The sequence below is a fragment of the Mustela putorius genome, unplaced genomic scaffold (assembly GCF_011764305.1).
Source record: "Mustela putorius furo isolate JIRA1106 unplaced genomic scaffold, ASM1176430v1.1 tig00537227_pilon_pilon_pilon, whole genome shotgun sequence".
Lineage (NCBI taxonomy): Eukaryota > Metazoa > Chordata > Mammalia > Carnivora > Mustelidae > Mustela > Mustela putorius.
Genome location: NW_025422368.1, coordinates 21,722,352 through 21,737,001, shown reverse-complemented (window position 1 = coordinate 21,737,001; position 14,650 = coordinate 21,722,352). Strand labels below are relative to the sequence as shown.

General features: G+C 38.4%; 1 protein-coding gene across 1 annotated transcript in view; it reads right to left on the bottom strand.

Moving 5' to 3' along the window:
* The window catches only part of IRAG2 (inositol 1,4,5-triphosphate receptor associated 2), a 135,361-nt gene that overhangs the window by 20,934 nt on the left and 99,777 nt on the right, over window positions 1-14,650 (bottom strand). Inside the window, exons 21-25 of the mRNA XM_013047815.2 lie at window positions 13,694-13,841; window positions 12,591-12,672; window positions 2,300-2,346; window positions 2,135-2,199; window positions 1,872-1,979 (exon numbers count right to left, since the gene is read on the bottom strand). Of these exons, the coding sequence (XP_012903269.2) occupies window positions 1,872-1,979; window positions 2,135-2,199; window positions 2,300-2,346; window positions 12,591-12,672; window positions 13,694-13,841 (450 nt within the window). The remainder of the gene's footprint in view (window positions 1-1,871; window positions 1,980-2,134; window positions 2,200-2,299; window positions 2,347-12,590; window positions 12,673-13,693; window positions 13,842-14,650) is intronic.

Sequence of the window (14,650 nt, the reverse complement as noted above, 5' to 3'; positions counted from 1 at the left end):
ATAAAATGCCTTTTCCCAATGAAAACTTTAATTTTTTGTTAGCTTTTAAGACAGATAGATTCATATGGTCCATAAATTTTAGAGTGTAAAATGTTTTATGGTAAAAATTTACCCTCCCATCCATGCCTATACGAAACTTACTTTCCCTCTCCATAAACAATGTTATTTAATTTTTGTCTAGCCTTTAGACTAGAGATACTTTATGCATACATAAAAACTTCTTCTCCTTTTTATTTTCCCACAGACTTTTATAGGCAATATGTAGTGTTTTGCATTTGGGTTATTTTTTTTTTTAAGAGACAATAATGCTTTGATATGCTTCTAAGAAAGTTTCCTTATATACATTTTATGGATGTATATTAGTATTCCATTACATGGAGATACCAATATATATTAACTAGGCTTCTTTTGATAATTAACTTGTCTCTAGTATTTTGTTATTATAGAAAATACTATAGTAAAGAAACTTACAAGTCATGGGAGTGTTTAGATCTATAGGATAAAGTCCCAGAAACTAAACTGTTTTATCACAGGATATATATATTTAACATTTTGGTAGGTATTGGCAAATTCTCCTCCATATTAATTATAATAATTTACATTCCCTACAGAAATGTATGAGATTTCCTTTTTTGCCCTACAAGCTAACCAACAGAGTGTAATCAAAGTTTTGTATCTTTGTCTACATGACTGGTGAAAAATGATATCTTGTGTAGTTCTAATTAAAATTTCTCTTATTCATGGGGTGCCTGGGTGGCTCAGTGGGTTAAACCCTCTGCTTTCAGCTCAGGTCATGGTCCCAGGGTCCTGGGATCGAGCCCCGCATCGGGCTCTCTGCTCAGCAGGGAGCCTGCTTCCCTCTCTCTCTCTCTGCCTGCCTCTCTGCCTACTTGTGATCTCTGTCTGTCAAATAAATAAATAAAATTTTAAAAATAAATAAATAAAATTTCTTTTATTCAGTCTGAGCTAAAGTATGAAGATATTCTTCAGTTAAAATAAAGAATGGATTCTATTTCTACGATTTTACAACTCCTTTAGTCTAGTCTATATCTCAACTTACGAATAAATTTTCCTTGACTGATTTATTTTAGTGTGTGTGTGTGTGTGTGTGTGTGTGTGTGTGTGTACGGAAGCCTATGCACTTCCCATCAGTATTCACTGTATGATGTCTCACTGGGAATGGTTGAGAGTAACTACCTGTTTTCACATTCAAGGAGCAAAAAAGGATGTGACGTTTTATCTAGTTAATTCTTTTGCCCCCTGAGTGGACCATCACGAATTGGCCCATTCTTTTAACTAAGCAGATTCTAATTAGGATTCTGAGAATTTGGGGGGTGGGGGGGAGAAAGCATGATGGGCACAAGTGGAAGGGCAGAAAAGCAGAAGAAGAGGTGGGGAAAGGAGAGAGAATCTTAAGCAGGCTCCATGCTCAGGGCAGAGCCTGGTGCAGGATTTGATCTCATGACCCTGAGATCATTACCTAAGCCAAAAGCAAGAGTCAGACACGTAACCCACTGAGCCACCCAGGTGCCCCAAGATTCTGAGAATTTCCTAAGCAAGTGATTCTACACCTAAGCCACAGTAGAAACCCAGTTGTAGCCAGTCAATCTTTGTCATTAGGAAATATTTAAGTCCTATTAAAATATATTGTAATTTTTGTTCTTTCCACAGAACTTGGGGAAAAAATGGGAACACTAGCATATATGAAGGCTACAATTACCTCTCGGACTTCTTTTCCCTGAGTAGATCTTCAATTTCTTTTTTAAATAAAATGTTACTGAACTATGAAGATAGCTGCTCCAGCAGCTTACAGATTTAACTTACTTACTGCTTTGGAATGGAAACTATATTTGAATACTTCAATAGCTTACCTGTGATCTTTATCATACCAGAAGCTGATCTTGTATCTTCCTCTTTCTCACAGAGTGATTTACAGTCAAGGTCACCAGAAGCCATATTCAAAATTTCTGACCCAGAATCTATCAACAGGAAGAAACTAACAGCATGAACACTATGCAAAAAAGTTATTTGCCTATGTTGTTTTCACTTGCATTCACCTCAGCAGGCCATAGAAACCAAGCTTATAGTTATAAGAATAGAGCATTAGTATTATATCTTTTCCAAGTTCACTCACCACTTGAAGTTAGAATACTCTCTGTGGACAAAGTATGTCCAGGAGATGACAGTGTGGAACATTCCCTGTCAAGAGTAGAGGAAATATTTTGGAGTGTCAAGTCCAAAGAGTTCCTTAAAACTTAACCAAATATAACTTCAAATGCACATACACAAAAAAGCAGACCTGGACTGTGGCAGGCTCTCAGAATACAAGTGGTCAACACCATTCTCCTAAAAAAAAAAAAAAAAAAAAAAAAAAAAAGGAAAGGAAAAACAATTTCAACAATTTGACATTTTTCATTCCAGAAACGTTGTTTTAAGCAAACATTTTCATACAATTTTAAATGGACCCATATTTATTGTGCTCTTTTAAAGAGGATATGGGAATGGGACGCTATAGGGCAGATTGATAAACATACTTTCTCCAAGTCGTACTTTCAAAAAAAAAAAATCCAATTTTAAATATACTTACAAGTCCAATATTTAAAGAATACCTAATAAATTCTTGGGCAAAACAAATTCTAAACTTAAAGGGCAAATAGAGTTTATTTCATGAACTTAAGTCAAGTTGTCTTTAAACAGAACATTCTATGTGAACATAACACAACATTTCTATTTATGGAAATATTCAACCTAAAACTTTTGACCTGATGATTTAAAAATCGTTTTCAATTTTCTAGCTAGACAAATAATACCTTTTAAACTTAATCTCATTCTCAAAGATCTGGATCTTTGAGATCCTTATCTACATCAGCACCTATTACTTGTTGCTCAAACAGAGCTTAACAAAATCGTGGTCCCAGGCTGCCAGGGCAAGTGTTTGAAAGTCTTATTTGAACTTCTTAATCTTGATCAGAAGTTCCTAATTTAGAGGGAACTTTAGGACGTTAGGGTTGATTAGCACACTTACTCTCAAACAATACAGTGGGAACATGCATTACTCTTTAATAGTATGTTTTTCTAATACATCTATTTTCATCATTGGTTATGTAGGAATTTAATATTGAAAATTGAAACCAACTGAACATATCAAAAATGTGCGCAAACAACAAAGAGATGAAGACATTTACATATTCTATAACCCAGAAGAGAATTTATTAACAGCCACAACCCAACAACAGGTTTCAATGGAGGAACACTGTGTATCACACAGAGTATTTGGAATCTACCCCAGACTATATATAGACTATCGCAACAGAAAAGTACAGGCTTAGTAACAGTTTGCAGAATACACAGTTAGGCAATATAATGACAGCATTTAAAATGTACAAAAGCCCTTTTATATAGCATCCCATCTCATTCTCCCAACAACCTTAGAAAATGGGTTTTAGCAAGAAAATATTTACTTATTTCAGGTAGAGAAAGTAAAACCAGTGAATAAAATAATTTCCCAGGAGTATTCTGAATAGTGGAATCAGCCTCCAAACCCAGTTCGAACTAATACAGTGTCCTCTCCACTGTGAACAGAACTGTGTCTGAGACCCCATAACCCAGGCTATTGGTGAGGCACAGACTTCCTAGTCACAGTCTTACACACTGGTACATGATTTAAACAGAAACGTTTAAGATGTTCAGTTCCAATGTTTAGAAGAATCCACAAATGTGCAAAGCAAGAATTTATACCTAATCCTACATATCAATGTTAGGCAATCTTCTCTGTTGTATTTCATTTTGTCTATGCTTTAAATGCCTTTGGGTCAGACCGTGTGTGCTTAAAGCCCGTCACTACATCAGCTCGATTTAATTCATCAGTTTTCATCAAAACCTCAATTTGTCCCAGGAGCAGTGACAGAAGCCAGCCTGTCACACACACAAAACTACAGTCCTTGTCCCAGAGAGGTTTGTAAGCCAGTCAGGAAGACAAATACATAAAATCAAAAATTATATAGGCAACACTCCATAGAGGAAAGTAATATGCAAAGAACAGAAGGGGGTTATATTTGAATTATATTTTGAAGAGAAATTGTTCCTTATAACTTACAGGTAAATGATAACTCTATCATTAAAATATTTAAGAGATGCATTAGTAATTATTATATGCTTATTTAACTATATTCCAATATATATGTAAGAAATGAAGCTATAAAAAAGGAAAATATTAAATATCCTTCAGTTTCATCAAGTATCATATGTCATAAACGTCAACAAGGATTCGTTCCTTAACAATAATTTAAAAATCAGGCACACTTAACACCCTATAACATATAAAAATTTGATAATATATGGCTTGAAATGATACTTATTACTGTACTATAATTAATACATATAATAATATTACACTAATTAAAAACCTAATTTTTAAAGGATTTTAATTTATTTGACAGAGAGAGAGAGAGATCACAAGTAGGCAGAGAGGCAGGCAGAGGGAAAAGGGGAAGCAGACTCCCTGCTGAGCAGAGAGCCCGATGTGGGGCTTGATCCCAGGACCCTGAGACCATGACCTGAGCCGAAGGCAGCGGCTTAACCCACTGCGTCCCCCAGGTACCCCCAAAAGTTAATTTTGTCTGAAAAAAACTAATTATACCTATTAGGGTTACAGATACCTGTATCAGAACTTAAGAGATATAAAAGAATACAGTCACTTTCTATTTAATTAAACTGACTTCTAACATGGGGAGAAAGGAAACACATCATTTCTATAGACTTTAAAAAAAAAGTCTCCTTTAAAATCAAAATACAGCAGAAATAGTTTACTTCCTTTATATTATAAATTAGTCTTATTTGCTGTAATATTCTGTATAAGCCTTTCTGTTCAGTACCTTTTATGTGAAACATTTGAGTGAGAAATTTTAATATAGATTAATAATTCTGTAATTTTGGAGAAATGTCACAAATTTAGTAGTTACACATTATTGTTCTGAAACAGTTGCTAGGTAAGCAATTGGATATTACTTCCAATCCGTTAGTCTTTATAAATCTCACTGATCAGGAAAAAAACCAATATACAACATATCTCAACCCCATATTTTCATAAATTTGATCTAACAGCATTTTCTCCCTTCTTACAAGTGTAACTGGACAAAAGAAGTTTTTCAGATTTAGAACTATAGTTAATGAAATTGGAAATACAACTCCTCAGGGTATCTCTGCATATGGAGTGGGGGTGGGGAATAACTTGGCAAAATTTTCCACAACTGTGTCCTTTTTTTCCCCCAGCATCAAAAGTCACCACTATTCAAACCAGCATCCCAGACTCACAGGAAACCCTAACCCCCACACCACTCTCAAGACCTGGGCAAATCATGAAAAAGATAACCTGCTGGCTATATTTCAAAACCAAGCAAAGCTAAGAAGTTGACTAAGAGCAAGAAAAAGAGTTCAGATGACAGACTTACTTGCACGTAGAACACTGGCTCAAGTCAATGAGTCTCACACATGTCGAAAGCACAGAGCAGGAAGAATGTTCTTCCTGCGCAAGCCATTCAAATATCAACCTGCATAACATTTACCTGAAAATCCAGGGTCCAGCCCATTTGCTTTTGACAGCGTCTACTGGAGGGTGCGGTAGCCAAGGTGCTCATGGAACAAACTGAAACATATTCTCCCATGGGCTGGGTCAGCAAACACAGGCCACACAGGCACATGTGCACACACGCACGCACACACACATGCACATCAGTATTATTTCAATATTCAGGTAGGAGAAGTTAAAGAATAATAAGAAATAGCTTTTAAGATATTCGTAAGGGTAATTACAGGCTTAGATAATTTCCTGGGGTTACTTCATTTTTGCTCTTCTAGATGAAATGTTTCTTCATCTGTAGATTTTATGATTAGAAACTCTTGCACTAATCTACATTCACCTTATCAATGTAATTTTTGCTGATAGGTCTATTGTAGGTGATTGGTGCCACTCAAACAAATTAATAGGATTCTCCGAGAAAAAAATTGCAAGTCCATAGGGTCCTATTTCATTCTAACTTTAAAAATGCCCTTGACTTGGGGCACCTGGGTAGCTCAGTGGGTTAAGCCTCTGCCTTCAGCTTGGGTCATGATCTCAGGGTCCTGGGATCCAGCCCCGCTTCAGGCTCTCTGCTCGGCAGGGAGCCTACTTCTCCCTCTCTCTCTGCCTGCTGCTCTGCCTACTTGTGATCTTTGTCTGTCAAATAAATGAAATCTTTAAAAACAAAAAAAATGCCCTGGACTCAGGGCCAGTTTTGGTGTTCTAAAAAGAGAAAGAATGTAAAATTGAATGCCAAAAGATCACAACTACTGTAACCTAAACAAAAGTAAAATTCCTCACAAGTTTTTTTTTTTTTTTTTAAATTTGTAACTAAAAGGACACCACACCCTCAGATCTACAGGACACACCTACCACAATGAGGTTCATCTCTAGTGCAGTTATCAGTCAACTTCTACAGGTCCCTATTTTGCAACAGGCAATGTTATTTATTCTCCAAGGTTATTAATGCCACACTACACACAGCCCAAGAGAACAGGACAGACAATGGCAGAAAATCTTCTGAGATATTACAAAATTCATTCTGTCCTTTGTCTCATAAGTTGCCTCCTCCTAGTGATAGTCTATCTTAAACAAAAAACATGTAATAACACGAGGGACACCTCAAAGGGATAGCAATACACTTAATTTCTTTTTTTTTTTTTAAACAGCCAAAGTAAAAACAGAGAAATTCATCTTCATATCTTCTGACTGAGATAAGGTATCTTTTTCCTCCTCCCCCTCCTCCTCCTCTTTTTTTTTAAAGGTAGGTACCGTGCCCAGGGTAAAGCCCAAAATGGGCTTGAACTAACCACCCTGAGATGAAGTCCTGGGCTGAGATTAAGAGTTGGATACCCAACCAACTGAGCCACCCAGGCATCCCTCTTTTTTTTTTTTTTAATTTATGTGTGGTTAATATTCAGTGCTATATTGGTTTCAGATATACAAGATCGGGATGTGACAGATCTGCACACTACATAATGCTCATGGCAAGGGATCTTCTGACCTTCACGATGCTGATCATTCTGATCCTGGAGGACAGTCACAGCTGCTATTTTTGAGGGTTTACTGGGAACCAGGAACTTCACATACATACTATAAAGTGTCTTGGTGGGGTCAGATCTGAGACTGGAATAGGTGAACAGAATCATTTTCATAATCAGTTTCATAATCATAGAATTTTCATGAAGTTCCTGAATTTTTGGAGTTTTTGGGAACTCACACAGGTACCTAAGCACATGTCTAGTTTGGCACTTGGGTTGCTTGCTGTTCAGACTCCACGGTGGAAGCAGTGATTAAGGAATAGATGACAGACTGTACGGTGAGACAGCTGGGCCCTGGAGAGAAACTGCCAAGCGTGAAGAAGAGTTGAGGAAGTTGTGCTAAATGGACCACCAGGCCTAGCTCCTGAAGGGAGCCGCAGTACTGGAGGCAGTGAGAGGCTGCTGCTTACTGACCACTGTGTCTCCCAGCCTGCTGGATTATTTATGTGCCTTGAAATTCACAGAGAGGGAAATTTGAACAATCCCATCACAAGCAATCTACCCAGCACCACAGGAAGACCTGAAGGGAGAACTGATCTCTCTACCAGCCAGGGAGAGAAGATTCCCTAGGTGATCAGACACAGAGCTCCAAGGAGGTCAACATGGAGGGCCGGTGGGCAGAAGGGATCATGAACAAAGAAGACTGCAGAGATATGAGTGGTGAAACCAGCTTCTTTTCCCCACAATCTTTGGGGGAGATTACATCTCTTTCCCTGGGACCCACTACTTGGTGGGGCCTGGAGGACATTAGGAGTTATCAGTATATGTCCCTAGAGATCATTGGAAATGTTGAGAAGGGACCCCAGGGAGATGAAAGGCTTTCCTATTCAGCAGCAAGTGGGGAAATAGAATTAAGATCTGTCTTCTCTCTAAATATGGCCAAATTGGTTTGTCTTCAGTGGATTGGTTAGGCTAGAACTTAGCCATTGCAGATATGTATATGCATACATGTATTGTATGTATTGTGTGTTTGAAAACTCAAAAGAACCCTGAAAAGTAGTATCTGTTTCACAGGGGACACAGAGAGGTAAATTCAAAGAGGTTAGACTTGTCCAAGTTAACACAGCTAACAAGGAATGGCGTCAGTCTTAAATTCAGGCCTGCTTGATTCTAAAACCTATGCTATGTGGCTAAAAATTCTAAGTCATTGGTGGGAAAATTTTTAAATAAAGACAAAAGTAACAGAACAGATTAAGTAACCTTTGTGTGCCTATTCTGCAGATTCAGCTCTTACTAACCTGTGACCAATCTAGTCTGTCACCCACTAAAACCACCCACTCATTGTTTTGATGCAAATCCCAGATATCAGACATTTCAGTCTGAATCTCTAAAAGACAAGGATTGGAATAATTTTCCTCTTTTCTCTCTACATTACAATATGAATTTTCTTGGTCAATAAAGGAACTTTTTATTTCCCAAGAATGTCCCAAACTGAGCCCCCAATACTTTTTTTATTATGAAATGTTCTTCTTGAGACAATAATCTTATGAGAGTTCTTGGCTCACTCAGAAAGATCCTCTTCAGAATACAGATATTCACTTTTACCTCACCCTGTGCTTTCTGAAAAGGATGCTGGAATGCAGCTTCTTCTATGAATATGGGAGACGAATAAAAAATAAATCTCCAGTTCTCAAGAATGCCCCAAGAAAGGAGGCAGAAAACAATGGAGCAAGGTTGTCAACTCAACAATGTCCCTGAGTGCTCAATCTTGATGTTTTAAATAGGCCCTGGAGCGGGACGCCTGGGTGGCTCAGTTGGTTAAGCAGCTGCCTTCGGCTCAGGTCATGATCCCAGCGTCCTGGGATCGAGTCCCACATCGGGCTCCTTGCTTGGCGGGGAGCCTGCTTCTCCCTCTGCCTCTGCCTGCCATTCTGTCTGCCTGTGCTCGCTCTCTCCCTCTCTCTCTCTGACAAATAAATAAAATCTTAAAAAATAAAATAAAATAAATAGGCCCTGGAGGGAGCACAAGAATACAAGAATAAGTATGTAAACAGGCATTCGGTAAGTTTTAACAGGCAGCTACCACACACCAGATTTATGTCAAGTGCCAGATGTATATTGTTAATGGCCAGACAGAGGCACTCTCCACCAGGCTTCTAATCTCCTACAGAATAAATACAAGAAAACAAGGAATTACCAGGCCACCAGAGTATATAGGTGACAACAAGGAGGGCAAAGAGTTACTGGGATCTAAAAGGAGGCGGCAAACTCACTTTTTTCCCTGAGTGGGATAGTTGAGAAAGGGGGAAACGGGCCTGAGAGACGGGACTTCTCCACAGTTACATAGAGGTAGCAACAGGGGAAAACCTCATCATCTCTCAGCTTCTAATTATTCTGATTTCTACCTCTAGTCCAGAAGGACAGGAGATGCTTCACTGTAAACATTTCTTGCTACCATGACAAGGTTTTATGGAAGAGCTAGTTTTGAACTGGGCCTCAGCCCATTTCTCATAGAGTTTGAGAAACGGACAAGTGCATGTGTTCTGGGCAGAGAGAACAGTATAAGCAGGCTTTTGGGGTATATTCCGATTACAAACGCTACTTTGTTTCGCTGACCATGCAGGGACAACCACAAAACAATGGGAAAGGATGGAAAGGCAGGTTGTGACCAGATTCGACAGAGGCTCGAAGACCGAATCAAGCTGCTGCTTATGAAGGCTATCAAGGGTGACAAAAACCCTATAGTTTGAAGACAAAGACTTCAGAAAATGCTACAATTTATGAGTCACTGGAGTAGCCACAGATTACATTTTTTTATAATTTTTAGCTCATATTCCATTCTAATTCCCTGCACTTATTAACAAAAATACTTAGAAAATGGTTTTCTCGGGAGGACTTTCTATTTGTTTAGAGATGGCTGTGGGGAGTCCGAGGGGTAGGAAGTGAGGATCTGCTCAAGGGACAGGCATGAAAGAGGGACTCACGCAGTGGCCGTGCTGCAGAGCAGACACCTGGGAAGGGAAATGTGAGAAGTGGTGCTTTCAGCCACCAAGTACAGCCAACGGACTAGCTCCTGGGGACTCTCGAAGAATGACACAGAAGACAGCATGAAAACCTCAGAGAGTGCATACATTTTCCCAGGGAAGGTTGACAGGAGTTTCTATTATGGTCTGTTAGCTTCTGTTTCTTAATAGTGTCAAGGCCACAGACTAAACCTGTCATATGTCCTAATGAGAGTGGATTAGGAGATCCTTTTAGATAGCACATTTCTTAGCCAAAAAACTACTTCTAAGGTAATTATGAGTAATTATTATGATCGAAAGGTCTAAATTCATTGTTCTAAGAGGGGCTGTGAGAAAGGTTTATCCTTTGAAGTGAGACAAACTTGAATTTGAACCCCATGTTTGCTAGTTACCTCTGGAGTGATCTTGAATAAGTTATTTAACCTCTCTGAACTTCAGTTGTCTCATCTATAAAAGCAGAGAATACCTACCAAAGTTGTGGAGAAGATTAATAACATGGCATGTGGACATGCTTTCCTACAAAGTGCCAGGTACACAACTAATACCTGTTTCTTCCCCCTTGTTGGTGAAATCAGTGCCAGATAAAAGGGGAATTACTAATAACCAAACATCCTATAAGCTTCCTAGTCCAACTTCCTTTATTAAACTTTACAAGAACTGCTAAGTAATAGCAAAATAGATTCATTTCCTTTTTCTTTCCTTTTCTTAGCTACTCAATAGGATGGGTACTAAGGAACAGAAAAATGTCAGATACACTTGAGAGAATAAAAATAATTCACATAACTCAGTAGTAAAAAGAACCCCATTTTTTAAAATGGGTAAAGATCTGGGTAGACATAGCTCCAAAGATGTATACGTGGCTGACAAGAACACAAAAAGATGTTCAACGTCATTTGTTATTAGGTAAAAACATACCCAAACCATCAAAACTACTTCACACCTGTTAAGATGGCTATAATATAAAAACAAAAACAAAAACAGGGGTGCCTGATGCCTCAATGGGTTAAAGCCTCTGCCTTCAGCTCAGGTCATGATCTCAGGGTCCTGGGATCGAGCCCTGCATCAGGAATCTCTGCTTAGCAGGGAGCCTGCTTCCCCCTCCCTCTCTGCCTGCCCCTCTGCCTACTTGTGATCTCTGTCTGTCAAATAAATAAATAAAATCCTAAAAAACAAAAACAAAAACAGACAAATGTTGACAAGGATTTAGAGAAACTAGAATACTCTTACATTGCTTGTGGGAATGTAAAATGGGGTAAACACTTTGGAAATTTGTTTCGCAGGTCCTCAAAATGGTAGAGTTACCATATGATATAGGAATTCTACTCCTAGGTATATACCCAAATGAATACCAATATGTGTACACAAAATCTTACACACTAACATTCATAGTAACATCATTCATGTAGCCAAAAAATGTTAACAACCTGAGTGCCCATCAACTGATGGGTGGATACAACAAAATGTGGTATATCCATACACTGGAATACTATTCAGTCATAAAAAGAAATGAAGTACTGATACATGCTACAACATGGGGGAACCTTGAAAACACTATACCAAGTGAATGAAGCCTGTTGCAAGAGGCTACATATTATATTATTCCATTTATATGAGATATTCAGACTAGGCAAATGTGTAAGGGATAGAAAGTAGATTAGTGATTGTCTCAGACTGAGGTTGGGGATGGGGGGAATGGGGATAGACTGTCAGTGAGCATGAGGCTTCTTTTTAGGATGATCAAAATGTTTTAAAATTAATTTTGGTGATGACTGTGTAATTCTGTGAATTTATTTAAAAACATTTAATTGATCCAATTGTTTAATATGTGAATTATATCTCAATTAAGCAATGAAAGAAAAAGGAAGAAGGATGGGTTATTATATCCTGAAACAGAACTGTGGGCTCCATTTGATTGAGAAAATTATGGCCAGGCTTAGGTTGTAGACTGAGGGAGGCACTCCACACATACTTCCATAACCTGGAGAGTTTGCCTAAATGATATGTTATTCAGTATTACTCTTTTATATTATATTATTTTTTTTATTTAGGTGGAGAAGTATGATTAGCACCTGACTGCAGCAATGAATACTCTATGAGCATTGCCCTACTTTGTGACTTTTTACAAAGTACAAGCACATCAAATATTACCTGGGCTTGGCTTCAATTCTTAGAGAGACAATAAGACCTGAGACGTCTTAGAGTCATGAGTGAATTTTAAGTCCCAAACCAGCCTGCCTCTTTAACAAAATCTTCAGTGTACTTCACCAAAAATCTCCTTTTGGCTTCCTTGAGTTTATACTACAGAAGGGACGGAAAACCGCCAAATGGCTGAATTTTAATTTCTTGCCATCAAATGTTGGCATTTCTCAGGCATCTGTGTTTTGTGGTGTAAGATTCATACTTGCTGTAAGAGTGCCCATAATACTTCAAATACACACACACACACACACACACACACATGCCCCCATAGAAGATGACCAGGATAACAGTAGTACTAAAAATAAAATAGAAATATAGTCAAATGCTCACTTCCATCTTTAGGTCATCATTCATCCTGATGCAACCGGAAAGATCTGATCCTAGGTAGGGGCCAACTTTAGGGCCTGGGCACCTGACAATAGAAAACAAAGTTCCTTACTAGAGAGAGAAAGACCGAGAATTTTGGCAGATATCAAATGCTTCCCTTCCCTGTCCCAACTTAACCAAATTTCTAATTAAGCTCATGGTTTTAGTAAGATATAAGGAAAGAGGCACCAACCTCCACCGGAGAGAAGTCGCAAACCATAGAGAAGCTAGCCAAAAATAAAAATAAGGAATTTGCAATTCAAAGTCTTGCTTCCTTACCCTTGATACAGAAAGGAAATTTCATGGGAGTGGACAGTGCGCACAAACTCCACTGACATTCTGAAACGTTTCCTAAGGAAGTTCAGTCTGCGTACTCAGAAAGGTGAGCACAGAGGAACTTGGGTAGAGGGTGGGTGTGGGGGCAGGGATTTGCAGAGGCTCATTAGCCTTGAGGAAGAAGGAATATGCTCAAAACCAACCGCTTAACTTAGCAATAGATAGTAGATTCCTAAAAACTGGGAAACATTCAGCTAGCCTAATTTGTCTTTTACATTTTAGAATGGACATTAGGGGATTCAAAGAACAAGAAAAGTCACTTCAAGAAAACTATAGAGATATCTTTGTTTTAAAATTGCAAATTTTCAGAAAGTCAGAAGTTCCATTTTAAGAACTCCATAATAAAGACATGATGCTCTCAGGATACAAAAGTCTAACTGAGGGGCACCTGGGTGGCTCAGTGGGTTAAAGCCTCTGCCTTCAGCTCAGGTCATGATCTCAGGGTCCTGGGATCGAGCCCCGCATCGGGCTCTCTGCTCGGCAGGGAGCCGGCTTCCTCCTCTCTCTCTCTGTTTCTCAGCCTACTTGTGATCTCTGTCTGTCAAATAAATAAGTAAAATCTTAAAAAAAAAAAAGAAGTCTAACTGACTAAATGTCTTGGCAATCCCCCTGGGGCAAATAATAAAATAATTTTATTATTAATAAAAATAATAATAAAAACATGTCTAGGCAATAAAAAAAAAGGCCACCTGTGAAGAACAGGGTAAGTATATTCTGCTCGTTTAACTTACTTGCGTCTTCTAGTCACATCCAAAGCTCCATCTTCTAATTCTCCATAGTTGGGCCTTTCACATGAAACCTGGATTCTTTTGGCTACACCTGAGAGAAGTGTCAATTCCAGTCTTGGAATTGCTGTGAGACTCTCTACATGCAAGACATCTGCAGAACAGCCAAGAATAAAACCAAAAATTTATTTCTGGTTTAAACTAGATAATAAATACACATTCATTTATTTATTTATATTTATTTTTATATATAATAAATACATGTTAAAATATTTAATAATATATAAATTTTATATATATATAAATTATATGTGTGTATATATGAATGTACGTATATATAAAGCAGAAGTCAACTCAATTCTATTAACCCTCCCCCTCCTTGATGCTTAGTTACATAAAGTGAAAATGCCATTTTTTTAAAGCAGAGTGGGGAAAGGGCAGAAAATAATTGCCTAAAAGCAGCTAGATGGGTTAACAATCTGCAGCCAGAGGGTAAAATACAGCCAGCTGCCTGTTTTTGTAAATAAAGTTCTCCTGTAACACAGACACACCCATTCATTCACTCCACGGCTGCGTGTGATACCAAGTAGTTGCCGCAGAAATCACACAGCCGCCAGAGCCTGAAGGGTTTACTGTCTGCCCCTGACAGAAACGGCTTTACCAACTCCTGAAGACAAAATGGTCAGACATGGTGATGGGGACCCGTTAGAAACAAAGGAAATAGGGTAACAGACCACGTGTTTTGGAGGAAGCCATCTTAGGTGTCTTTTTCCGAGTATAGGAAAGAGTAATAGGAAAAAACAGAGGCTTGGGGTTCATCAGAAAGTTTTCATTCAAACGCTCGTTCTGCCACATACTAGTTGTGTGTTCTTGGATACGCACCTCAACCACTCTGAGCCTCAGCTTATTTGCTTGTGAAGTAACACGTGACCTTAGGCAAATTACTAAGTCAATATTCCTCTG